The sequence below is a fragment of the Chelonoidis abingdonii genome, chromosome 10, assembly GCF_003597395.2.
Source record: "Chelonoidis abingdonii isolate Lonesome George chromosome 10, CheloAbing_2.0, whole genome shotgun sequence".
Classification (NCBI taxonomy): Eukaryota; Metazoa; Chordata; order Testudines; family Testudinidae; genus Chelonoidis; species Chelonoidis abingdonii.
Genome location: NC_133778.1, coordinates 46,337,452 through 46,364,906, shown reverse-complemented (window position 1 = coordinate 46,364,906; position 27,455 = coordinate 46,337,452). Strand labels below are relative to the sequence as shown.

The 27,455-nt window shown below is 39.1% G+C and overlaps 1 protein-coding gene across 3 annotated transcripts in view; it reads right to left on the bottom strand.

Moving 5' to 3' along the window:
• Positions 1 to 27,455, bottom strand: part of KCNH7 (potassium voltage-gated channel subfamily H member 7) — a 321,723-nt gene that overhangs the window by 93,938 nt on the left and 200,330 nt on the right. For 2 of the 3 annotated variants that reach the window (XM_075070162.1, XM_075070160.1), the window contains exons 4-7: positions 19,337 to 19,369; positions 12,257 to 12,685; positions 6,024 to 6,047; positions 2,804 to 3,018 (exon numbers count right to left, since the gene is read on the bottom strand). In XM_075070162.1, coding sequence (XP_074926263.1) covers positions 2,804 to 3,018; positions 6,024 to 6,047; positions 12,257 to 12,685; positions 19,337 to 19,369 — 701 coding nt within the window. The remainder of the gene's footprint in view (positions 1 to 2,803; positions 3,019 to 6,023; positions 6,048 to 12,256; positions 12,686 to 19,336; positions 19,370 to 27,455) is intronic. The other variant, XM_075070161.1, reaches the window with a different exon arrangement.

Below are 27,455 nucleotides of genomic sequence, written 5' to 3'. Positions count from 1 at the left end.
CTACTTGCCCTCCTATGGAGCCTCTGAGAGAATCTAAACTGCCATCCTCTGATGGAACTGTCCAGTGCCCCAGAGAATGGTGGTATAACAACATCTCTCCTCACGGGGGCAGAATCTTCTTAGGAGCACCAACTCCCATTGGCAAAGATCAGTGCAACTTGTACCTTTGAACTAGCAGAGACTGAATCTGATCTCTTTTGGTAGACTATAAACATTAAAGCTTGAAATCTAATGGATCATTATGTTTTGTGAGACTTCACATTTTTCTTGGTTTTATACTCCACTCATGTTCCTTATGACTGTAACCCTGTATACAGGAGAATAACCTCATTGGGTCACTGGAGATATGACTGCTAGTCTATTCATGCAAGAGGTTGATTGTTCCTCCAAACAAATATAATAATTTATTATACCCTATAAAATTCAAAAGTATTCTGGTGGTATATTTTCAAAGTGGTGCATGCCAGCTGTATCTGTGTGTCTCCTATTATGGTCATACCCCACACCATTTTTTGATAATACTTCTCTAAAAATCAGTGCAACTCAGTGGGCTTAGAATATAAAAAGAAGGCCAAGAAAAAATGTTAATTTTCAATAGTTGGAACTCTGGATAATTAAAGTGGATAGGGTATAAAACAAGAATGAATCAAGACTTCTACCCTAAGCTACAATGGAACTCAGCTCAATTTTTATGTGTTCTCACACCACTGCACTTGCTGTTTTAGCTGGGTCTGGAATTATGAGTCAGTGAAATGCTAAAAGAAAGGCTGTTCTAGCAGTTTTCCTGTCCATCTGATGGCAGCAAGAACAGAGAAACTCACAAGAAAGCAAAGTCTTGTGATATTTACAGATTGAAGCAGCTCTGGTAAGCTTTAAATAAACACCCAAACTTTTGCATGCTGATCCATATTGACCTTTCTGGTCCCTAGAATTTCATCTATCACTAGTTTCTTAACTCTTGGGGCTCTATCCTTCAATCCAGCCAGTAACCAGTATAACAGCTGACGTTCTTGTAGCCATTAACTAGAACTGTCCAGCTAAAAGTAGGTTGATTTCCTAAGTGTGCAATGAAAATTAACGGGTGTTCCCATTAACTGCTTCTGATGGCTTCAAAAATGAAAACTTATTCCATTTACTTATATTTTACTCTGTTCATCAGTCTGGCAAAAGAGCAATGCATCCTATAGTGACAAACTGGATATAGATCATATTGAATAATGGATGAAGACCTTGCCAGCCTCTGTAGTCTCTGTATTTGGACTCTTCAGTGTCTTCCTGTGTTCAATAAATTATTAAAGTTCAGATAACTCCACAACAACCATTTACAGCACAATCTTATACCTCAGATACTTTCACAGAACAGACAGTACTTAATGAGAGTCTGTTCTTGCGCTATACTTTCCTAAATACACGAAGTGTGAATTTTGTGTATATATTCTCTTTCTCCCATCTTTACTTTACTATGTATTTTATACAGACACACCCAGACCCACCCACACTATTAGCAGGCAGATCAGTTTGCTAGGGACAAATTGTGACCAGCGCCTGTGCTCAGGCACAGGAGTCAGGGACAAAAGAAACTCTCACAGTAACAGTTCCTGTATTTCCTGATTGTAGGGAACACAGGGATTGCTTGTTCCTGATCTCCTACCACTTTTCCCAGATCATGGGCCAATCCCCAGTCTGCACAGAAAGAGCATGTACACCAAAGGACCAATCATATTTATCCTGTTCTGGTGAGATAGTGTCCACTCCAGGTAAAATCTCTCCAGTCCCACTCCTGAGAAGCTCCACTGTACCACATACAAAAGGCTATGGTATAAAAGTCATTAATGTTTATGCTACAATTTTCTAGACTTTCAGTCTACAGTACACATTGCTGTTAGAGTATGGTTCATCCTACACCAGCCAGATTTGCTTTGTGTACATATTTCAGCAGATGAAAACAAATGTCCTTCAAAATGGGCCAGATTTTCAGAGTGCTCAACTTGGCTTAAATTACACATCACATCCCCACTGCTGGCAGAAGTTATCACAGGCTTACACAGATGCTAACAAAGAGAAGGTACCAGCATATATTTGTATGTATGCGGATGGAAACCATGTTTTGAAAAGCAGTGGACAACAGAGACAATGTCTGCTTTCGTCAAATTGTAAAAATGAAATCCAAGGGCCTTCATATCTGATTTTGACAGCTGTTTTTGTATGTGTGTGAAAAAGTGACCCACAAAGAAGGGTAATATGAAAAAATAAGGATCTGGAACATAAATTAGTGGGCTTCATTATGCTACCAATAGCAGTAGCACAATCACATATCATTTACCACTACATTGTATTTTGCACTGGCCAGCAGTTCAGAAAGTTGGATGAGGGAAAGGAATACAGAATGAGAAGCTACACAAAATAAGTCACATATTGATTGAGCAGGCACTGTCAGGAATCACTGATGTAGAGTCACTGTGGACACTGGGCTGCAATAAAGTAAATGCCCAAACACTATAAATAACAGACTACATCCCGTCATCATCGAATAGCAAAAGTTTGTAACTATTTACACCACTTTGGAGTATAATAGGGCATTTTAGGAGAAGCTTAGCAATATCAACAAAATGACGCCTTTTACACATGGCATGGATAAATAACTAGAAAGCACAAACCTCAATAATTTAAAATGGTTTGGAAATATCCAAATCATTCATGATGAACAAGGTTTCAGAATAAACAATGTGAAAAATGAATTTAATAGAATTAAAACATAGACTAGGAATTCAGAGAACAAAAAGGATTATAAACCAGATCCTACCTGGGTAACCTTCTCTGTTACATTGTGCGTTCGCTCTTTCACCTTGGGTGCAATAATTGTTTTCTCTGAAGAAGGAGGTGATGAAGACTTTTTGTCATTTTTGATATCTGAAAAGTTCAGAGTGAGCTGTGGAATTTTGTTGATGGTGCTATATTTGTTGAGGTTCGAATCCGATGTGGATCCCAATAGACTGGACTTGATATGATTGAAAGGCCCTAAAAATTGGAAAGCATACTTAATATTTGACAAATGGAGAGAACTAAAGACGTTGTCCATGATGTTTAACTGATGAACCACAGAAATATGTACCTAAAATAGTTAATCTAAAATTTGTTTATAATAAAAAAGTCTGTATAAAAAGTGGACTTTTACTGGCCAATAAGGGACAAATTTGCTCTTGAATGTGCATACATAATTCCCTTTGTCCACAGCCTACAGTACTGTACATGAAGTCAATGGATAAACGTCAATGGATGCTGTGCACTTACGTCCCTAAAAATTCTGAACCAGTCACACTATAGATTGGAAAAAATAATGTCCTTACTTTACATATAAAAGTGAAAGAAGGGCACAGGAACTGATTTTGTACAGGAATGGCTGTTCTGCTTGGGTGCTCAAGAGCTTTAGTCTTCAGCCTTGTGACTCACTGAATGGCCAAGTCACAAGATTATTTGGCTATTGCTGGTTAAACACACCGTGTTGCTTATGTCTATAAAATCATGAATTATAAAATCTGAGCATATTTTGATAAATTGACTAATATTATTTGAATATTTGCCCTTTCTTCAAATCCTGCTGATTAAATCATTTCAAGTATTTTAGATAAGAATCAATTAACTGAGCGCAGATATGGTTTAAAATTATTTGACATCCATCTGCAAAATAATTATAGTGGAGATGGAGAAACGATAGTAATTTTAAATGCAAAAAGTTGAAATGATTTTACTAAAAACAAGTATTTATCTACCTCATTAAGGTATTTTATAACCTGTGTCTCTCTTCATTCCCTTAGTTTAATTAATCAGCTATGACATCTAGGTCCCTTAGCATGATGCATCTATTGTGATACCCTGGTACTTAATGCTTGCTGTGTCTTTATTTGCACATAGATTCTAAATCTCTTTTTTTTTCATTCATATGACCAGGACTATAATAAAGAGAAAATGGTACCAAACAGTTTTCAATCAATAATCTCATTCTCATGTTGTTCATTGAAATCTAGTCCATAGAGGACCAATTTACTATTACTGCATTCTCGACAGACTGTGTTCTACTTATGTAATTTGTCTTATGGTCATTTAGCCAATGTTATAATCTGATCCGCTTTGGTAGTGCTCCAGTCTGAAATGGCAATGGTCCAGCGTATAGCGATTTTAAATAAAATTAGATTCATAACTGGTTCTAACGAATATTTTTAAATATATACAGCGAGTTAAATTCATCCATGATACAACTCTACTAGAGCAAATAGAAATATACTTGGGATGGATTTGATCCAATAAACCATATGTAAAACTACTAAAAGAATTTTAGAACTGTTCTTTGAACTGAAGTATTCATTAACATCTGGTCTACATTTTGTTTTTTTAGGCACCCAACAATGGACAAAACCCCGAGATCTTTATTGAATTTTTACTCAGATATTATTTAGATAAAGCTTCTATTGACTTCAACTGAATAAGGAGTTTAGGATTTGACTCGTGAATATTATGGAATTTTCCTGAAAAACCTCTTATACTGGTACCCTGATTTTCAAGAAGTATTGTTACAGTTGTCATTCTCAACAGATTATTGGGAGAAATAGGACTTCCTATCATATTCCATACATGTTTCAGAGTCTTGTGTTATTTTAATAAGATTCATGATAGTTGTTCAATAACAGTGACAACTCAGCTGCTTCATGAAATGGATGTCCATTAAAGGTAGCTCTTTCCAATACTGCACAGAGGCATTTGAATCTATATAGCTGAACATTACTCTATGCTCATCTTATAAAATTGGTCTGGAAGCCAAAAAATGTGCTTGGTACAGAGTAATCTTTTTAAAGAGGGGAATGGGACTGGAGAACAGTAAGGAAGTTTAGAGATCCAATTAATTACCCCTCTCTGAGAAACAGATTTATTTGTTTGACTAACTCTTTGACTAGTGATTCACTAGAGATTTGCTGATACAGACTAACCCGGCAACCACTCTGAAACTAGAGATTTAGTAATTCCCTTTCTATAGTGTTAGTATGACAGCACACTAGACTAGAACCTTGGTTTTTATGCTTTGGCTTCAAAAAAGTTATTCCAAGGTTTAAAATGTCTTATTGACAATGAGTTAATAACGATACTTCATTAAAGGACATTAATGGGTTAATCCCAAATGTCTGGTTTGCAGTGACTGAAAATTACTCCCAACTGTGAGCTGCTCTGTATTCATTTCCTAGTGGACAGATGTCTGTTACAGGGAGTGGAAAAAACAAAAGAAAAAAAAACAAAATACCACCACAACTGACACTAATTGGCCCCTTGTTGACAGTTTCAGCAGAGAGACCAGGGATTGAATAAACATGGAGAATGAAATATCCCTCCCTTTGCCCCAAAAGAAATCCCTGTAGATCAGATGTGAGGCACGTTGGTGGGCAGTGTTGCACTGCCACTGCTTGTGCTGTACCTGTTCTGTAGATTGAGGACTTCCCTCTCCTGTGATGTCAATTCATAATCTTTCACCAGCAATAAATTCACTTACAAAACTTGTTTTACAGAAAAAAGACATTGCACTATATTTAAAACTCTGCTGACAGACACAAGAAGCAGATGTAGTGACTTCATAGTCCACTGGTGATGAATTGCTTACAGAATTTAGCTCATGCACTACATGCAGTTTAGTAAGGAGACATTTTACCAGGTACACACACTTTTGCAGCATGCATGAAATCATGAACCAAACAGTTCCCAAATTTAGCTACAACTATAGTAGTTTTCTGTTTTCTCTTGTAGAATTCAGTTTTCTGATGCATTGTGCAAGAAGTCTTTTCCAGAAGCAGAATGAGCTATGGAATTAAATCCAAATGGCATATAAAAGGCACAGCCCAACCACCTTTTCCTGCCATTGTTCTGGTGAATAGAAATTATTTCTGAATACTAGTGTACATGATTAAGAGTTATTTCAATATGAAATTGGTAGTGAAGTTCATGCATGCCCACTGAATACTACATTAAGCTTGAAACCATACCCCCTGCCATCCAGGAGCGTGAAACTAGTTTTAAGGAGACAAAAGAGGAATAAATGAAGAGACTGCCACATGGGTCCTGATTATTATTTAATGTTCTTTACTTGTAAGATGGTAACTGAAATACAACAAAATGCCTCCCAACTGTTGATTGTTCATTAAGGATCCAATTCTACATTCATTTCATAAACAAAATTCCCAGTGGCTTCAATAACACTTTTGCCTGTATAAGGACTACAGCGCTGAATTAGGTAAATCTCTCTCTCTCTCTCTTTTGTTAACAAACATTTAAGAAGAACAAGCATAATTATTATTTAACCATTCCTTCACTTCTTCCAAGGAGTGGTAGCTAAAGTAGTGGCTATAATTGGGGGATTAATTATGTCTCCAACAAACTAAAACAAAGATCATTTCAGTAATGCACCTGGCCCTACAGAGGTCAGCATGGGAATGTTGCATTTGTACATTTCATACAGCAGGCAAGTTAACATGCCAAGGAGTGTGGCAGCTGAAGAACTAGGTGGTACCTTTTATACTCATACATTACCTTTGACATTGCGACCATTGTCTGGTTTTCAGCATAATAAGAATAAAGAAGAGAAGAGAAAAGAAGAAAACTAAAATCTACATCAGAGAATGCACAATATACTGGTTAATACATATATCTGACTGGAATTACTATATTTTTCATCAATTTGACTTCCAGTTAAGATCAAATCATTTTGATAATTGATTATGTTCAACAACTTTTAAAGTTTATGTGGTAGATCCTCCGCTGTTGTAAACTATCATAACTCCATAATGGACCTATGACAATTTACAGTAGTGAAAAATCTCCACCATACGTCTTACCTCAGTAGCAAAATTCCAATACATTTCCCCCTCAGTATGGTGATTTTGAGATTGATCCTCCAACACTGTACTTTGAAGAAGAAAGCTATCCTTCCATGAAGTGGCAAAATGGTAAATTTTAATTAAATAAGCACCATAAGGCCACATTTGCAAAGGTTTGCAAAGGTTGATTTAGGCACCTACAGACGCAGATAGACACATAGGGTGGGATTCACACAGGGGACATAGGCATTCAACTGCTTCTTTCGGCTCTTAAATCCAACATTTAGGCACCACCAGCATTCCTGCTCAGTGGCTACCTAACCCTGCAGGTGCCTAAAATCTCTAGACACCCACATTTCCTCCATTAAAGTTCCCGAAGCACCTACATTTTGGCAGCTGGACAGGCTAACAGCTGCCTCAGTCCTGACAGCACCAAATGTCCAGGCATCTCATTCATGACTAAGCCCTAGCAGGATTCACAAATTGCCTCTTGGGCCCAATACAGTAGGTATGTCCCAGGTATGCCTAAATCCACATAAAACAGTCAGAGGTGGTGGTTATGCTTGTGGTTCTCTTCTTCCCTGCCCCCACCCTCACCCGCCCCTTTATAACTTTTAACCCACTGGTTAGGACGTTCACATGCGATGTGAGAGATTCAGGTTCCAGTGCCCCCAGCTCCAATGAATATTTAATTACGCCTCTACTCCAATATATCACAACCCAATATAACACGAATTTGGGTATAACATGATAAAGCAGTGCTCCGGGGCAGGGTGAGCTGTACACTCCGGCAGATCAAAGCAAGTTTGATATAATATGGTTTCACCTATAATGCGGTAAGATTTTTCGGTTCCCGAGGACAGCGTTATATTGAGGTTGAGGTGTATTTATACACATTGGAACAGCTTCAACAGGAAAGAGAGACCTACCCTATAGCCCAACGGTTAGGGAATGCTCCTGAAAGGTGGGAATCTCAAATCCAAGTCCTTGGTCCAAATCAGGCAAAAAGGGAATTGAACTTGGGTTTCCCATGTTCTGGGTGATTGCTCTAACCACTGGGCTTTGTGCAAGGGGGCAATAGCACCTCCTCCCCCTCTTTTCTTGAGAAAGAGCTGAGCTGGCTTAGATGCCCAACTCCAGGAGAGGATCCAAGACTTTGAATCCCAAATGGAGACACGGGCCTCCCTCTGGCCCACACTTAGGCACTTAAGTAACTTTGAGTGGTGGGGTTTAGACCACATCCCCCTTCTCAGCATTTCCTTGTGGTTAGTTTGGGTGGTTCCCTGATCAACATTTTGGGCTTTTGTGAATCCTATTCTTAGGCACCTCATTCTCCCCTTGCATTGTACAGGAGCTTGGCACCTTCCTCAGGTGTGCGGAGTGTGGTAGCACCTAAGTACCACTTGTGAATCCCAACTTTACTCCCACTGATTTCAGTGGGAGTTTGTCAGCTAGGTGGGTTCTGAAAATCCCACTAGGAGCCTAGGCTCCTAACTCAGCCTTGTGCATTACACTGTTGTTCTTGTGATTTTCTAGATACTAAAAGCTACCTGTTCAGCATCACAGTGCCTAAATCCCGTCATAGATCTGGGTCTAGGTGCCCATGTACATCTTTAGGTGCCCACAAATATTTTTTAAAATGTGCCCATAGGACCTAATCCAAGTCCATTAAAGTTAATGGAAATATTTCTACTGACTTCCTTGGGCTTTGGATCAGCTCAACGGTGGTGGGAAACTGCCATGCCAGGCACCTGGAAAGGAGCTGGCTCCGCACAACCTGCTTTTGTCCTCGGGATATAGATGGCACACCCGGCTCCAAGTGGGCTGTTAGGAACTGGGATGATTTAGGGAGCACGAAGGCAGCATACATCTCTCCTTAGCTATGCCAAACAGGGTTGTGGCATACCCAAGGACTAGGCCCATTTTTCTTTCTGTCTCATGCCTCATTAACAGTAATACAGATTCTGCAGGCTTAATTAGGATCTCAGCGACACCTATTCAAAACCTCTTTAGCCTTTGGTACATTGCACTGGTGTTATGGAGGGCATAATCTGAAGCCACTAAGATTGCCCAGGTGTAGATGAAGGCCTAAACTGCCTCCAGAAGTTATAATACTAGCGCTGGTGTTCGAAGTGTAAAAAACCCATCTTGTGTTTGGAGCATAGGATAGGTAGATAATAAAGCCTCTCCCTGGCTTTTTACTTTCATATTTTCAAACAGAGTAAATTTGATATGGAAACCAGTGAAACACACACAACTGAATCTGGAAAGCCACTCTGACATTTTTACTGAGTCACACTTTTCAGCACAGAACTGCATTTTAAAACAAGCTGACAACTGCAGCTTCAATATTTTTGACATACATATTGATAGGTAGCTGGACCACATGAAATAACTGATACTCTCAAAGACCTTTGCCTTCTATGGTAAGCAAATTTGAATGCAGCTGAATTAATGGAGTTACCAGCAAACTAAATTACCTTAGTCTGGTTCTGTTAGAATCTTAAACAGGCTCCATTAATATTTTTTCAGATTGAGGAAATGTAAAAATGTTTTAAATCTGAAGGCTACATTTCAATTTCAATCATGACTTCTGCATAAAATTCCTAATTATTAAGGATCTAGAAACACATAGACTAGTGAAAAGAAATGTATTGGCCTATGCTATGTGCCTTCCTTGGGCCAGACGTTTTGGTTGATTAGGACCACTGAATTTGTCCTTGTATGATTGCAATGACCTTTATTTAGGATTTTATATGCTTCAGCTATAGTACCTGCCTTCTAAAACGTCCGGATTGAGTGCCGTGAAAAAAAAAATTGTTGGATCAAATCCTGCTTGCCTTATTTGTGTAAATAAGGTGAGTAGGATTTTGACTCATGGGCTAAAAATTTAGCAAATATTTACAGCATAAGTTGCTACTTTCTAATAAGTTTCCCAACAGATGGCACCAGGGATGGTTGCTATTGCTACTACAATCTTGAGACTCATCCTGCGGCTGGAACTGTTCTATAGCATATTTAACATCCACCTGTACTGTATAAAGATACAGGGCCTGATTCTCCATGGCCTTATGTAACCCACAGGTGAGTGTGTGTTACAGGTCCCCCTCTGTACCAATTTACAAAAGATATGAGTTGTTATAGCCCCTTCCTACAGAGGCTCTTTAACTCAAGCAGTAGCAAATCATGTATTTATCTCTGGAGGTCCTGGTGTGTTGGCCAAGAGGGCAGCTGTTGCACTTGTGCCTTATATCATCATTTACATCTTTGCAAGTGCAATCAGAATGATGGTAACAATAATAGATAACTCTTCTATAGCACTTTTCATTAGTAGATCTTATAGTCCTTCATAAAAGAGGTTGGTTTTATATCCATTTTGCATTTGGACTGGATATAAATATGCAAGACAATGGAGAATCAGGCTCATGGTTTGCGGCTGTGATCAGGTACAACATCCATAGCACATATATATATTTTGTATAATGTCTCATGTAGGTTACTAAGATTTCTTTTGCTTTGTATTTTAAATGTGTAAAGTAGTTATTCTGTGAAATCTAGCTCCTCCACAGAATGTCAAGGACTAATTTGTATCAATATTTTTGCAAGAACTTTTTATCATTCACAACTAAAGAAAATGTATCATTAAACTTAATTTAACATATTTACACCATATTATTAATACCAGCTGAGCATTATTTTTATCAGCCAAAGCTCTGAAAATAGAAAGTAACAACCAAAATGTTTTTTGGGGTCCAAACTTATGGGGAATTTAAGATCCAGATTGAAATTTCCATAATGGGCCAAACCAAAATGAAAATTCATAATTTTGAGTTGTTTGGCTCCAGTTTCTGAATTGATCTTTGTGCCTTGGCTTGCATTGTAACCTGAAACCCAGGTCAGAGAGAAACTCTGGGAGTGTAATACAAGCCTGGAGTGGCCAGTGCTAGTTTTTAGAATCCTTGCAGGCCCTCACCTTCTGCACTCAAAATGCCAGAGTGGGGAATCAGCCTTGACATAACTCAGGCTTTGTGGATGCCAGTATGGTGGCTATGCTTTTCTAGGTGCCTAAAAGTTAGGTGTTGCAATGCACAGTGTCACAAAGCCTTAGAACCTTTGTGGATCTGGGCCTTATGTTCTAATTCCACAGCTGATGTTTATGTATAAATAGCTGTGGATTCATGGCAAGTGCTGTTTGACTTTATTTAATGCAGGAGGAGTAATTAGAAGGAATAATGTCAACATTTTGTTAATCTTCTTGTTAACCCCAGTGCATGGTTCAGAGGTTTAATTTCTCAGGAGGTTCACAGAAGCAGAGTTTCCTTCCTGCAGAACTGCTAGGATTCACAGAAGAGGAAGAAAAAAGAGCCAGAGAAGCTTGAGATTGCAGAGGTTTGGGGTTAAGGAAAAGGAGACTAGTTGGAAGTCTTTAAAATTGAAAATGCCTTTTCATGATAAGTTTTATGCATGTGCACACAACATTGTCTAGGATATTCACAACTTCCTGGGCTGAGTGTGTAAAAGTTTCCACATAAATTAGTAGTTGGAATTGAAAACTCCATACACCGATGCTTAAGAATGTCAGTGTTATTGAAAACTTTATGCATGGGTCTTAGTGTTTTCAATGCAAACACATTTTCTATTTTCCCTAACTCCCAGGGCCCCCAAACTTCTGATTTTCCAATTTCATCTGGCTCCAGGTCTCCCAAGCTTCCTCTCTCCTGGAACTGAAAACCATAGAACCCATTCCCCAGACCTCTTAGAGTGATTAGGAGTGAATAGCTCGGGAGAACAGGAGGAAAGGTCCATGGAAAATTCTTCTGGTTGAAAGAGAACATGTGTAGTATAAAAAGTTAAAGGTCCTGATTCATTTCTCATTTACTCCAGGTTCATGTTGGATTTCAATGGAGTTATTGCTGACTTTTACTAGTGTCAGTTAACACCCGACACCAACACTGGACTTATGACAATGAGAATACTATATATGTGTCAAGGGTTGTAAGAAAAATTGCATGATATAATACTGCATTATCTGAGAAATAGCATTTCATATAATTAAAGGCCATATTGTAATGCATGTGACCAAAAGGGGCAGAATTAAAGTTACACATGCAATTTTACGTTAGTCATTTCCTGGCTTGTAAATGTTTATAGCAGTTTTGCAACTACTGACTCTGATTTTGCCATACTTTGCCAGAACTAAGATATAAGCTACCACCCCAGGAGAAAGGTACTAACTCAACATACATATGGGTGAGAAGACTGAACCCTTACTGTTTTCTTAGTATCATTTTTAATGAAATTTGTAAAATCTCTTATGTGATAAGAAATAGTGATAACTTAAAAATAATGCAACAATCCCTCTTCAGATATATCACAGAATATTTATTAATTTTCAACCCTACCTTCACTTGCGTGACGATCCCTAAAAACATTTTTGGGATGGACGTTAAATCCTTCTATATCATGTACTGAAGATGCTCTCCTTATAGTACAAATGCTTTCCTTTGATCTGGAATGAGTTAGTGGTGTGCTTGTCTGCAGCGTGTCTGGGTAAAGTTGGTCCCATTGCTGTTTAGGTGAAGAATGATCAAGAGGTCCTGATATATTGACCAAAGGAGAACATTTTCTGGGCTGTATCAGTGCTTTTGTGTCATCCACTTCAGAAGGGCTACAGCTTTCTTTGGTGGGGGATTTAAAGCGCTTCATAGCCACTGAGTCATCACTGTGCTTAGATGAATCTACTACAACTGCATCAGGGTCTTCCTGTGGTAAGGACTGCTTTCTGTATGTTAAGAGTCTCAGTCCAGGTAACTTGAATCCAAAAAGTTTGCCTAGATATAAATTAAATAAGAAAGGTTAATTTCTAAAATTAGTTACTTGTGATAAAATCTTTGCTCTTTCACAATGCCAGAACAGTGTCTAGAAGCACCAGTCATAAGTAATCTGTTAACACAAATCTCATAGTGTGTACTGTTTAGCAACAGAATGCACAGTTAAGAAATATTATATACAAGTAATATTGCTTTAATTATCTTTAGTCAGGTTTATGCCTCAGTTGAACACAAGCTTTCGGGCTCAGTACAAAGGTAGTGTACAATAGCCTGTGTTTTATAAGGGGTCAGACTAGATTTACCTAATAGTTCCTTTTGGCTTTAAAAATCTATACATTCATGAAAGTCATGATATAACATGTAATTGCCACATTACTAGGCAACCATGTCCTTAAATACATATTTATGTTTTTTTATTGTCAGATAAATTTCATACACTTAAAAATGTACCTTTGCCATTTCACTGAAATCCATTTATTTACTCTATAACTTAAATTGGAAACTTACACATCCTAATTTTCCAAACAGGAAAACTAAAGTTGTTTCAATTTTACCATGATCCCAGTCCATCACAAACATATCTCATGTTTGTACATTTAAATTGTGTATTTCTTCACTAGACATTTACAAATAGAAAGGAAAAAAGCCAAATTTTACCCTCAGTTACACCCATTCAACATAAATACCTTCAGTTCATTTGCACGGATATACATAACTAAGCGTAACATATTGCATCTCAAGATGGGTTATATGACGATGAATGGATGATGATGCACCACAATAAGAAATACAAGTAGCAGTGGAAATACACAAAATGGAGTAATTAAGGAAAATGTGGGCAAGGAGTGGGGGTGGGAATTGCAAAAAAAACCAAACAAACAACAGCAAATCCTTCAAGTATAATGTAACCCAATTAACAAATGGAAGCTCTAATGCCTTTGACATATAGAGAATACAGTAACAGAAATTACCATACAAGCTAGTTGAATAATGTAAAAACCATCATAAAATAATTAAAGTGATGAAAAATGCCACATTTCATTGAATAAGCATTGTGATTAATATTTATCTACTTTTCTTTCTGAGGATTTTATACTGCCACCCATCACCGTAGTATTTGAGCACTTCCTCAATTAAATCAATAGCAATAGTGAAGTTCCTAGTGGATGTCATGGAATCTCTGATACTTCTCCCTTTTAGGGGTAAAAACTCCATTTGGGTTAGGGATTGGTTTTTGGTTGTTTTCAGTCTGTTCTGATTAGCAGCGTTTGTTGATAGTTAATTTTTATTAATCTATAGCACTGAGATTAATCTGTTCATGCTTTGACTCATCAAAAGACAGAATACTGAAATGTTTTGATATAATATGTCTTTCAGGGAACCATATGCACTGTAGTTAATGCATAGCAAATGATAGCACAGCTTAGCCTATTTAATTTTGAAAACTAAAGTACTATAACTTCTGATTTTTAATACAAAATAAATGTATGTGAGATTTACCTACTGTAGTCCATGGGAAACCTCCATTCATATCCAATGTACTGTACACACAAAAATTTCCGTTACATAAATCAAGAGAAAAATGTGATGTGGACAGCTGCTGGAGATGCTAATTTTCAATCTGTGCAATCAGGATTCAATAACAGTACATCTTGGGAGCTGTTTTGAAAGCTTTCTTATATGTTTTCCCTAACAAATTATGAATACTTGATTAAATTGCCCACAGTTAAATATTAGTGAAGTACATAAAATCATTTTATATGGTTTTTAATGCACATGAAATTGAGTTACAAAGCAGTTTATAAATCACTTTTGCAGGCTTATTACATTGAAGGTCAAACAATTACTATAATACTTTTTTCATCAATTACATTGTACTCCTTTAAAATACCATTCATAAGATTTCCTTGCATTAGATATTGTTAAAAGCTTTTTGCTGGGGTGCTCTATTTTAGTCATATTCATGGTGGTGCAGATGGTCTTTTCTGCTTCACTAGGTTAATATGACCATGTTAGACTGCATTACCGATTTCGCTGTCTAACTGTAGTTCAGCTGGAAAGAATACACAGTGAGAATTTTGCTCATTGCTAAGACTTTCGGGCATTAAATAGAAAACCTATATGAATATCTCTGTTATTCTTTTTTAAACTGAAATAAATTCTCTAACAAAGTTCCCATTTTCTGCTATTTAACTAGAATATCCTTTAAAATGGGAGGATTGTGGCTCATGTTCAAAGTATGGACAATGAGCCTTATAATGTGCTGAGTGTTCATTATTAAAAAAAAAGTCAGATCCCTTCTGCAATATTGTAGCTGAAGCTAGCAGAAAGACCATCCACAATTTGTCTGAGTTGCACAGCACATTCTCACTTAGTTCAATAATATAACATAGCCTGATGCAAACATTATGGCCCCAGGCCAAAAGTCCCAATATAGACAAAAATGTCAATGGGAGTTTTATCTACATAAAGACTACAGGATCAGTTTTTGTAAAGCAGGAAGCCTCTGTTTTAGATAGGTATGCTGACTGAGGTACTTTTGCTTAGGCTACATCTATACTGGCACTTTTGTCTATCTTAACTCACGTTCTCGGTTTAGCATTTGTCAGTACATAGTGAAAAAAACACCCTGACCATCAAAACTTTCACCGACAAAAGTGCTAGTGTGAACATAAAAGACCTTATAGTGACCTTTTTCCTCTAGACCTCATTCCCCAGGGGTCCTACAATAGGACTGCAGTGGGAACACACGAACTGAATCATGGTAGGTAATGCAGCCTGTCCCCTCCTCTCCTAATAAGGCTTTCTATCATAGGACAATTTCCTCTGCTGCTGCATACCCTTCCTTTCTGGGTGATCTCTCATAAGTGCTTGAATAATTTCATCGAAGGCTGCTCCTGGCTTCAGCCTCAGAGATCTGCATGCAGCTCTCCAATGCATGAAGGTGGAAATTTCTCATGCTTCCAAGCTTCCTGACCCCAATCCTTAATTGTCCACAGAGTGCTTGGAATGGACTGGATAATTATGGTGAGGAACCTTTTCTTCATTAGAGGAAAAGATGGACTCCAGGACAACATGTAGGGAAGCCTTCTATCTTCCATAATCCTGTGTTGAAGCATTATGAAAAAAGCTTCAACAGCTCGTGGAGAGCCCTAATTTATTGTCTCCACATTGGCATTTTCAAATGTACTTAAGAAGCAGAGTTATAGAAGACAGAGTGTGGTACAACACTGTTTGGATCCGGGAAAGGCTGAACCTTCAGCTATCCGACCTGACATAGGTGTCGGAGTGGTTAAAAGTGTATTTCAGTTGTGACTCTGTGCAAAGGGTTAAATAGGCTTAGAGAGATATAGCCTTCCTGGGCCATTGATAGGGAACTATAGAAAGCCAACAGTATCAGGCCTAGAGTGACCAGATGTCCCGATTTTATAGGGACAGTCCCAATATTTGGAGCTTTTTCTTATATAGAGGCTTCCCCCCATCCCAATTTTTCACACTTGCTATTTGGTCACCCTAATCAGGCCTTAGGAGTGGTGCTGAATAGAAACATGTAGAGGTGGCTGGAAAAGCTGTTTTCATGTCACTAAGTTATGGAGTTAGTGCCAGGTTATAAAATTAATGCTCCTACATCATCTTATGACTTTCCAGATGCTTCTCATAGATAGTCTCAAAGATGTAAGTTACTGTTTATAAAGCAGATATTCCAGCAAAAAATTATCTGAACAAGGGTTTCCATGGTAATCCCATGCACCTAAGTTACAAGAAATTCCTAAACCTGTCCAACATTACAGTTCTGTATCAATGGAAGGTAATGGCATTTGGCCTGAGTACTGCCCCAGGGGTCTTTACTCTGGTGATCGCACCAGTTATACATCTCCTAAATTCTCCAGGGGCAGAAATGCATATTTGCTTACACATCTTCATTGCAGCAGAGTCAGAGATGTGCCTACAGCTGAATATCTCAATTTCAGTACATTTGCTGAAGGCACTGGGATTTCTGATAGATGCAGAAAGCTCTACCTTAACTCACTCTCTCTGTTTAGTTTTTCTCAGTACATAGTGGATTCCTGGTCTCTTACCCTAATATTCCCTTCTGCAAAAGGGCATCCATAACAAATATGTGTTGGGAGGCAGTATCAGCTGCCATCACAGGTATTTAGCCAGGTTACATGGTGTCTCTGGCAGCTATGTCCCTTTGTTTCCTTCCAGTCACTCTCTAATACACAGACCTGTAAAGATGATTTCTGAGGCTTTAATAGAAGTGCCTATCTGAGAAAGAAGTGTGAACTTCTGTCAGGCTACTTGCCTGGACTTCATATGGTGTTTCTTCCTCCTAAGCCTTCACTCTTCCCTAGATTACCCACTCCAGTAATACTTGACAGATATTCAAAGGAGCCAAAACACCTCCTTTGCACAATAAAGAATCAAATGTGAGAGCTTCTCCCAGTCTGGAGAGCCCTAAAACTATACTGCAGATGCCCATGTGGTGCCTATGTCCAGGTATTGTCAAGTAACAATAGTGTGGCATCATCTGTGACCAAACTTGTGCTAAATAGATCAGAGTGAATGACTGATCTGGCTGTATAAGTCTGAATGTTATGTCAGAGCAAAGAAAACAACCTTCCTGGCTTCTATGTAATCACAATAACTGCCCCCTTATAAGTAGACAGGATTTCTAGACAAAGGATGTGATAGTTACTGCATTGTCCACAGATGGATCTGTTCACCAGTTCTTACAATCACATTGCTTCAAAATTTGTCCTGCTTTCCAGTTCTTCAGGAAGTGCTGATGAAAGTAGTAGTCAGGCTAGACAGTTCCCTGACAAACATCCCTGATTGACTATCCGGACCATGGATTTACTCAATAACGCAGGTCTTCTCAGACTTTCCCTGAAGCTGAGCCAAGAGATCTATTTGTGAGAGCAGCAAAGGGACTCCTCTTCAGTGATGGACTGATGATTGCATGCAGGGAATCATTCCAAAACTCAGGTTATCGGAAATGCAGAGGCAGGCTATTGTTGAACACCTGCTTTCAGGCTGGAAGAAAACAGTTAACCACGCATACAACAAAGTATACTGGGGTTTTGTTATGTGGATCTCATCAGACTCAGAATCAAGAGAAGCCAATTTCTGTAAATAAAATCCCTAAACATTGACTCCATGGCCAAAGTAATAGCAGGTGTTTAAATGCACTGCATGCCTCTGACTTCCATGGGATTATCAGACCAGAAAATAAGGCATGATCGTTTATGATCATCGCTATGTTTTTCCCACCTTTTATTTCCCCCCACACTCAAACATAGGGGCATATATACATGAGTCATTTTCTTAGTCCCCTAATTATCTCCTCTGCTTGCTTTGTTTTTCTCTCTTTCGTTACAGGAAGAAGAAAGCATCTCCAGGTGCCAGATTGGAAGCTGGAGCAAGATAAAGCACTCCCTAACTTCTACTAGTTCTTGGCTACCTCCTCAGAGTATTTCTTCATCCATTGTAACTCAGTAGCATGGACCTGGCATTTTGGTTACTTTACTTCCTATTTTCTGGGAAATTTTAAGTTGAACTGTTATTCCACTTTAATTTCTTCTGCAGCTCCCATGTTTCTGGGACAATAACTGCCTTGTTTATTCCTCCTTGTATGTGGGAATGTTATTTTATCTCTCTGGCTTTCTCAATACATTGACAAACTACAGATGGCATTTTTATGTGTATGACATTAATAAGCGCTTATATGTTTATGTGTTTATAAACATATATGTTTATTTTATCTCTCTACCTGTCTATCCAGATTTTATTATATTGTTCCCTGTTGCTATATTAAAATTTACTAGGCATCTTAGGAGTTGTGTTTTTTTTGGTCATTTCTGGTTCAAAATCTGTAAAAAGGAAGGTAAGCTGTATTTACAGGAGACTCCAGTTATATTAAGTATCAACTTTACCTCCATCCATCTCATGTCATTTAAAGTGCTAGCTGTGTGTTTTTGTTCTCCTCAAACAGAAAATATTGTTTATTGTAATCTTCTTTCTTAGCCACATATTAAGTTAAAAATGAACACAATTATTTGTAAATAATTATTTAATGAGAAAATGTCAATCATAATAAATATTATATGCAATGAATTATTCGGCCAGCACTGTCTTTTAATGTCTTCTACCACAAAGTACAGTAGTCTTGAAATCTGTGAAGGAATCTATCCTATTTATTATTGGAAACTTGCAAAAAGTTGCCAGCTTTTACCATTAACTAGATCACCAGATTTTATTGAGTAGATAGCCTTTGTTCTGTCTGCAAGACCAGGAAATGAAAACCCTAGAAGGAGGGGCTCTTTATGAAGTCATGTTCCAAACTCTAATTCATACAGCTGGAATTTCACCTCTAGATATATAGACTTCTATGCTCTGTGTATTCAGGACTTATAGTCAGAATAAGCTGACAACCTTCACTACATCTGGGTTTTATCTTCATACAAGCTGATCTCAGATTTAATAGTTCAAGTGTTATAGCTACACTTTTGATGAAAAGAGTATTCAGAGAGTTGTGGCAAGAGCTGAACTTTAACTTACTCTCTGGCTGGGTAATGTAAAACTTGGCAAGACCTTGAAATAATATACACAGAAAACAAGAAGTAACAGGATAACAACAGATAGATTTACCTGAAGAAGAGCCACTTGAAAGGTTGTTGCCATCTGAAATACAATTAAACTAGATTTACAGACAGCATTAAAATTTTAAAACATATTAAGAAAATAAACATTTAACAGAGCTGTAAAAATGTGAATACTGAGATTGTTTATGGAGGAAAATGAGGGAGAATGACTTTTCTACACATTGCCTAAGCAAATTATAATAGTAGATTGTACATGGGACTTGCAGGAAAACTGTTTTAAAACACATTATTTTCTCTACTTGCACAATATGAGAACTGTTCAGTTTGTTGCATAAAATAGGGTCAATTTCCCTATTAGAAGTTGTTAAGTAGTGGAATGGCTCTGGTATAAAATTGGAGTAAATGATATTACAGTCGAGCTCACATTCAGTCAAACTGAGCTATTTATATTTCTTTACTGACCTCCGTCAAGCACTTTAAGAACTCTAGGTGAAAAAGTGCTATGGAAGTGCTAATTATGATTGTTACCCCTTTTTTAAAAAGAGGAAAGCTTTGATACTGAAAATCTGAGTGATTTATTTGGCATCTTTTTGGGGTAGGCAGTAAGGTTTTGCCCTCTGAATTTGACATGTATTTACCATGTAACTTTGGCAAAGTCACATGACCCCTTTGAACCTGAGTTATTCCATCTGTATAAGGGAATATCACATTTCCTTACCCACCCTTGTCAAGTGCTTGAGATCTATAGATAGAGTGACCAAGAGGTGAGGAACTCCTAACGTGTGTATACCACACTCTTTAATAAAATAGGGAAACAATTCTAGAATTATAGATTGGAAAAATAAGAGGCAATGATTGTAATAATTTGTTTCATTAAGTAGTACATTTATTTATTTTAAGTTATTTAAAATCATGCCTGCCAGCACTCTGGGACCATGTAAAAATAAATAATCCTAGAATCATTGGACTGGAAGGGACCTCGAGAGGTCTTCTAGTCTAGTCCCCTGTACTCAAGTATTATATAGAACAGGAGTGACCAAACTTACTGACCATCTAAGCTGCATACGATGATCTTCAAAAGTTTGAGAGCTGGGGCTCACCTGCCAGGCTTGGGGCTTCAGCCCTGCAGATAGAGGGGGCTCAGGACTTCAGCCCTAGGGGAGGTGCCTGCCAGGGCTCAGGGCTGAAGCCCTACTTCTGCTGAAGTTCTGTGCCTCAGCAGGTAAGTCCTGCAGGGTTGAAGTCCTGAGACTTCCCTCCTGTGGTAAACGTCTTTCCCAAATCTGGACTTTAGCGTACAAAATCTGGGTGCTTACTGTGAACCTCCCCAAGCTTATACCCAGCTTGGATCTCATCTCGCTGCCACCAGCCGAAGTTTTCCAGGGTTTTGGCCCCCTCGGGTTCCCCAAACCTTTCCTTGGGGGACCCTTCCAAGACCCAGAGCCCCTGGGTCTCCTCTATCTCATCCCCCAGCTTCCCCCCCTTTCCTGGGTTAGCCAGTGCGATGCTGTCCTATTCCCTTTGAATACAACCAGAGAGGCAATCTAGCTTCCCCGAGGCTATGCATTCCCCTTGTTCACCCTTTACGGTAAAGAAAAACTACCCTACCTATCTCTTATGAACACGCCCCAAATCACCGACAGTGTAAATTTCACTGGAGGGATTTCTACCTAGAAACTTAACTAAAACAGAGAATACAACACATGCACTTTACATATACTTCTAAGCATGTAAACTACAAGACTCAACATCTTAAGGAAGTTTTAACCAGTGTATTCCGGAAAACTCTCCGGGAGAGTGATCACTCATTTTGTTGAAAGCTCCTGAAATGTGTTATTTCAAAAATCAAATATCTTGAGAGCAGAACTCCAACGAAGAGTTCTCTTGTTTCCCTTTGGCTGAATGAGCCACTTTACGGCAGCATGGTCAGTTTTGTAGCTGGAAACCGCATCCCCAAACATATGGCGTAGCTTTCAAGGCGTACATATGGCTAGCTTCCTGTCACTGACTGCCAGTGCTTTCCCTCTCAGGATAGTTTCTTGCTGAGAAACCGACAGGATGGAGTTTCTGATCCGGTCCTTACCTGCATAGAGACTGCTCCTATACACGCTCAGATGCCATCGGTGGTTACTAGGGATGTTTGTCAAAGTCTGGGCCCTTGTACCAGGGTCAGAGTGTGGCGGCGCCTTAAGTTGGGTAAAGCCTCTGACACTCCTTCAGTCCATTAACTGTAGTTGGCTTGGGGGCTTCTTGGTCAGGAAGTACATTAACATTCTTAACCCCGGCGCATGGGTGACGAAAAGCTGATCTTTCCTTGGAGTTCATCTGCTTCCCCGAGGCTATGCATTCAACCTAGTCAGCTCCACAAGAGAATTCACCCCTCCCTTTGTCTCACTAGGGGGGGGAAAAGAAACTTCCACTTTTAAAAAGAAACTTTATTAAAAAAGAAGAAAATACAGAACATAACTGATTAAAGTCAAGTACAGCTCTTGCTTCTAGAAAATATGACATAACGTCTGATTTAAAAATAGAAGCCAATTAACCAGTCTGGCAAAGCAAACACCCATGTAAAGACAAATCAAAGCACTCACACGATTACTATTGGTTCCTTGTACTCAACTTTTCTAATAGAATATTGAAGAGAAGCATGGAGTTAGAAGAAAGCTTGTTACTCACTAGCCGAGGAAAACAAAAGACCCCGAGTTCTCCAGTCCTACAGATGTTAAAAAAAATTCCAGGTCTCTGATTGGTCCTACTGGTCAGGTGTTTGGTTCCCCTTTGTGTCACCTTAAAGGTAAAAGAAATTTAACCCTTACCTAAGTCTACTTTATGACACTCCCGACTGGGCAAACTCTTAGCTGCTTCAACATAGCTGGAGCTACAGGCAGTAGGGAGAGGCTACAAACAGTTGGGAGCGCAAGCGGAGAACTGCTGCTTTTGCTGTGCCTCTCCCTGGACCTAAAGCAGCGGCCCGCTCCCATGCACTGTCCAGATGTTGCTGTTCCTTTCCAGGAGGAGCTACACCTGGGAGAGCAAGGGAGGCGCTGCTGCAGGATCAGAGGCATGTGCCTGGGGGATGACTCAATTGTTGGGGCTGAAACTTTAATGTGCCATCCCCCTTCTCATCCAGGCACAACTGAGGTGAAATAGTCGGGATGATTATAAATATAGGCGATCTTGTATTATTGACAGAAGTTGAGATTAATACTTTCATGCATAGCTCAGAAGTTCTAGTCCCCAACCGCCCACCACCCACCGCCACCCCACCAGAGGGCAGAAGCCCTGAGCTCTCCCCCCAGTCTGGTAGGCAGAGAATTGGGGGGCAGGGCATAGGGGGATTAGTGAGCTTCACTTTAATTGTAAAAGAGCTGCATGTGGTTTGCAAGCCGCAGTTTGGTCACCACTGATCCAGACCATCCTTGAGAGGTGTTTGTGTAACCTGCTCCTAAAAACTCCAGTGATGGAGATTCCACAACCTCCCTAGGCAATTTATTCCAGTGCTTAACCACCCTGACAGGAAATTTTTCCCTAATGTCCAGCCTAAACTGCCCTCACTGCAATTTAAGCCCATTGTTTCTTGTCCTATCCTCAGAGGTTAAAGAGAACATTTTTTCTCCCTCTTCCTTGTAACAATCTTTAATGTACTTGACAACTGTTATCATGTCCCCTCTCAGTCTTCTCTTCTTCAGACTAAACAAACCCAGTCTTTTCAATCTTCTCTCATAGGCCATGTTTTCTAGACCTTTAATCATTTCTGTTGCTCTTCTCTGGACTTTCTACAATTTGTCCACATCTTTCTTGAAATGTGGCTCCCAGAACTGAACACAATACTCTAGATGAGGCCTAATCAGCATGGGGTAGAGCGGAAGAATTACATCTCGTGTCTTGCTTACAATGCTTCTGCTAATAAATCCCAGAATGATGTTTGCTTTTTGGAACAGTGTTACACTATTGACTTATATTTAGCTTGTGATCCCTGATAACCAGGACAACCCTCTACAGAGCCAGGTACGTCCTGAGAGGGAATTGGGAAGTGGCCCTAGGGGTACTGGCTGCAACGCTGGCAGCAAGTGAGTTAGCATTTTGCGGTCAGGATCCTTGCTGATCCAGTGGCAGACCATTCCAGGGCCCTGGGCCAGGACACAGTGGAGTAGGGCCTGTGTCCCCGCTGCTATCCCAAGCTGTGGGTGACAGTCTCCCCCTCTCTTAGGCAAGAAGCCTGTGCTTGTCAGCCATCCATTAGAGCTAGGAGGCCTGACTGTTTGCTGCCCAGCCTGAGTGCAGGCCTGAGCCCCTTAGACTCTCTACTGCCCTGCCCTGCCCAAGGGACTCTTGGCTGCCCTGCCTCGACCAGGGGCTGGAGATCCGTAACTATGTTTGTTGTTTGGCCCTGATCACAGGCTTGAGCCCACATCTACCGTCGCCCTGTCGGGGCAGATTGGCCGCCCACAGACCTGGAGCGGGAGAAGCCATTCCCCCCAACTGTAGGCAATTCATCTATGTCATCATGTGTTTCTGTTTTCCTTGTCTTTCCTTCTCCAGTTCCCTCCACTGAGTGCTCCACCCACATGTAACATCCTATTTTTGTTTAATCTGCAATCTCCATAGAGCAGAGATTGCCCTTTTAAAATTGCTTGTTTGTACAACATGCAGCACAATAGCCCTCTGATCCTGATTGGGGATTCTTGGAGATGCTGTAATAAAATCAGCTAATAATAATAGATAGAATCCAAGAATGCTTCAGTTCTAATTCCAGCCTCAACCCTGACTATCCTGGGGTAAAAGTAACTTACTCTCTCTCTATTTTCCACAGTATAAAATAGGAATAATAATACTTACCTGCCTTGCAGACTGTTGTGAATATTAATTAATCAGTTAGATGATATTTGTAAAAGCAGGCTGAAGATGAAAAGTGCCATATATTATTTATTTATTTATTTAGTATTATTATTATCATCATGATTGCTATTATTATTTATTTATTATTGCCAGTATTATGTCTTTACTTCAGCAAGGACTCAGCCATGTCTCAGTTCACCTAACATTCAGTTTAATTTATCTTGGAGGCAAATACACAGAATAACATAGGCTTTGTCATAATTAGGCTTCTGGTCTGGCTAGCTAGAAATCTTTGTCCTCCCGGACACAATTTTTCTTGACTATCCCTCACTCATGATGAATGTGCTCCCAGTGGCATGTCTAAAAATAACATAGTGGACAAATTTCTTATTATATTTTGTGCAAGGACAGATGGTTTCTATTGCTTGTATGCTTCATGTTTCACATGGTACATTATTTGACCCATTCTTTATGATAGCTTAGTTGTATAGTAAGCTTTTTTTTAATATAATACTTTACATGCCCATAGATAATGCTTATCTAATGCTAAACTGCTATGCCTGTTTATACAACCAAATAATTTGCATATAGGAAACTCAATGTATAAATATCCAGTGGGTATACAGTAATCACTTTTTCTAATTAAAGTGAAGTTAATCCATGGATTTTAGAAAGAAAAGGCCTGTTTCAGATCTTTTATGCCTTTTTACCATGATGTAGTTCCACTGGCTTCAATGGAGCTATCCCAATTTATACCTATGTTACTGGATCAGAATCAGGCCAAAGTATTAGCATTTTTTTGTGACCTTTAAACAAATTTTATAAGCTCTCTGCTGCTAAAACATAGTTGACAATGAAGTGTTCAGTGCTCATTTTAATGGCGAATCACCCCATCATGTGTGTTTGTAGGATATAGAAAAAAGATAGATCTTTCCCTGCACAAAGATAATGGAATGTTTTAGGATTTCAGAAAAATATATGAAAAGGTATCTGCAAGTCCTTATGCATCCTGCCTGCATTAAAAAAACCAAACAGTCCCTCAGTATGAAAATGATTTACTATTAAATCCTTCTCAGGCAAATATTGTCACGTGGGGCAGATACTAGCCTATTCCATTCCTCTCTGTCATCTGCTGCTGCTTCCATCTGCTCTGTGGTGTTCAGATCGACTGTTCTACCCAACCCGCTAACAGTTCTTAAGGTTTCTCTTGGGCGCTCTTGTTTCCTCACACTATTTGATTTCCACTTGACAGCTTCAGGTGGGAGTTTGTGTGTTGGCATCCGGAGTACATGCCCCAAATAAATGCTTCCTTCTGATTCTGGTGAAAATGAGCCACTGGTTGGTGATTTCTCATATCCCTTCATTAGTAATGGAGTCTTTCCAATCAATTCCCAGAATATTTACTAGGCATTTATTTTCTATCTAACATAAATATCCAGCTCTCACAGCCATATGTTAGCACTGAGAATATGTTTGAATTGAAAATTCTGAGTTTTGTTGTGGAGCTATATAGCTTTGATTTCCATATGTTATTGAGTTTAGTAAATGGTGTGCCTTTCCTATTCTTGATGTCACTTTCTTCTTGAGATGGCCATTGGCCAATATGGTGATGTCCAGATAGGTGAACGGTTCTACTGTCTTGATATATTTGTCTTCTAATGTGATGTTACAGCTTGACATCTGGGTTTCAAGGATGTTTGTTTTGGTATAACTAATTTTGAGCCCTGCTTGGCTTGCTTTTTTATTTTGCCAGGCTGTCTGTCTTTGTTTGTAACTTATCAGGGATGTCATTCAGTAGTGCCATATCATCAGCAAAGTTTAGGTCTTCTAAACATTTGCCATCTACCCAGGCTACACCAGTATTATGTTCCCAATACACTTCTTTATTGTCCAGTCTATGGAAATATGAAAATAAGATTAGAATAATAATTTCTCTCAGTCCTTTTCAGGAGAAGAGAACCAAGGAATCGTCCAGTAGGTAGCAAAACAGGCCTATAAAATGAAGTGATAAAATGACACAGGACCCTCCCAAAACACACACATTTGAGAAATATAGTTAACTTCTTTATTGATCAGTTTTCTACAGATACTCTGATGGACCTGAAAGGGACAGTACTGTCTTTCCAGTAGGGGAATAAGACACTGTGGTTTTGAATAGCTGTTCTAGACAATCAGTTGCTTTTGGGGTAGTAAGAACAAGGCCAGCTAATATGTAAGTCTACAGCTTAACAGGACTTTTCAATTACTTTAAGCTAACTTGGTTGAGCTAACACAATAGATAAACACACCATTTTTGCCCACTAAGACATACCCACGAACAACTGTAAACTCCTCCTCTTCAGCATCTCGGAATCTTCCCTCTTCCTTCTTAGATTTGTAGATTACAAGGCCAGAAGGGAACATGCTGATCATCAAGTCTGACCTCTCGTATAACACCGGCCATTGAACTGCCCCAACATAATTTCTAGACCACGTCTTTTAGAAAAACATCAATTCTTGGTTCAAAAATTGTCAGTGATGGAGAATCCACCAAGACCCTGGGTAAATTGTTCCAATGTTTAATTACTTTCTCCATTAAGAATATACACCTTATTTCCAATCTGAATTTGTCTAGCTTCAGCTGAATTCAGTCTCTCCAACATTCAACAGCTCACATACCTTTCCTCTCCTGCTCCTCTCTCTCTCTCTCTCTCTCTCAGACCCCTTGAGTCCTTTTTCTGGCTCCTGGTCTTTTTTTGCATAAAGTTCAGATCCCTTCTATTTATTTTCAAGGCTCCACATGGCTCTGCCCCTGCTGACATCTCATCTCTAATCTCCTGTCACTCCTCACTTCCCTTACCTCACCTCCTGCGCTCTGCCCACTTTTCTTCCTTTGTGGCTCCCTCCTCCCACTTTTGCTTTTATCCCCTTTTTCATGTTGCTCTCCATGCTTGGAACAATATCCTTTTCCTGCACATCAAATGTCCCTGTTCTCTGTCTTCAGATCCCTCAGAACCCACTTCACTTTCCTTTCCATTGTGGACTTCTACTCCTGGGCTCTTTCCTTCTCCTCTCTTGTGTTACATCCATCTCTATTTAAAATAAGAATTATAATATGGTTAGCATTATTATTATTATTCATGTAACCCTTTCACTCTTATCTCTGTCACTTTCCTTAGCATCTTTTCCTCTTCTGTTTTTGTTTAATTTAGATGGTAAGCTCCTCAAGGCAGGGGCTCTGTCTTTTAAGAGTCTATGTCAAATATCATGACAAGTTATGGTACTGTGTAGATACATATGAATAATAATAACAGCAACAGTGCACTTAGAACTGACATTGCAAATTA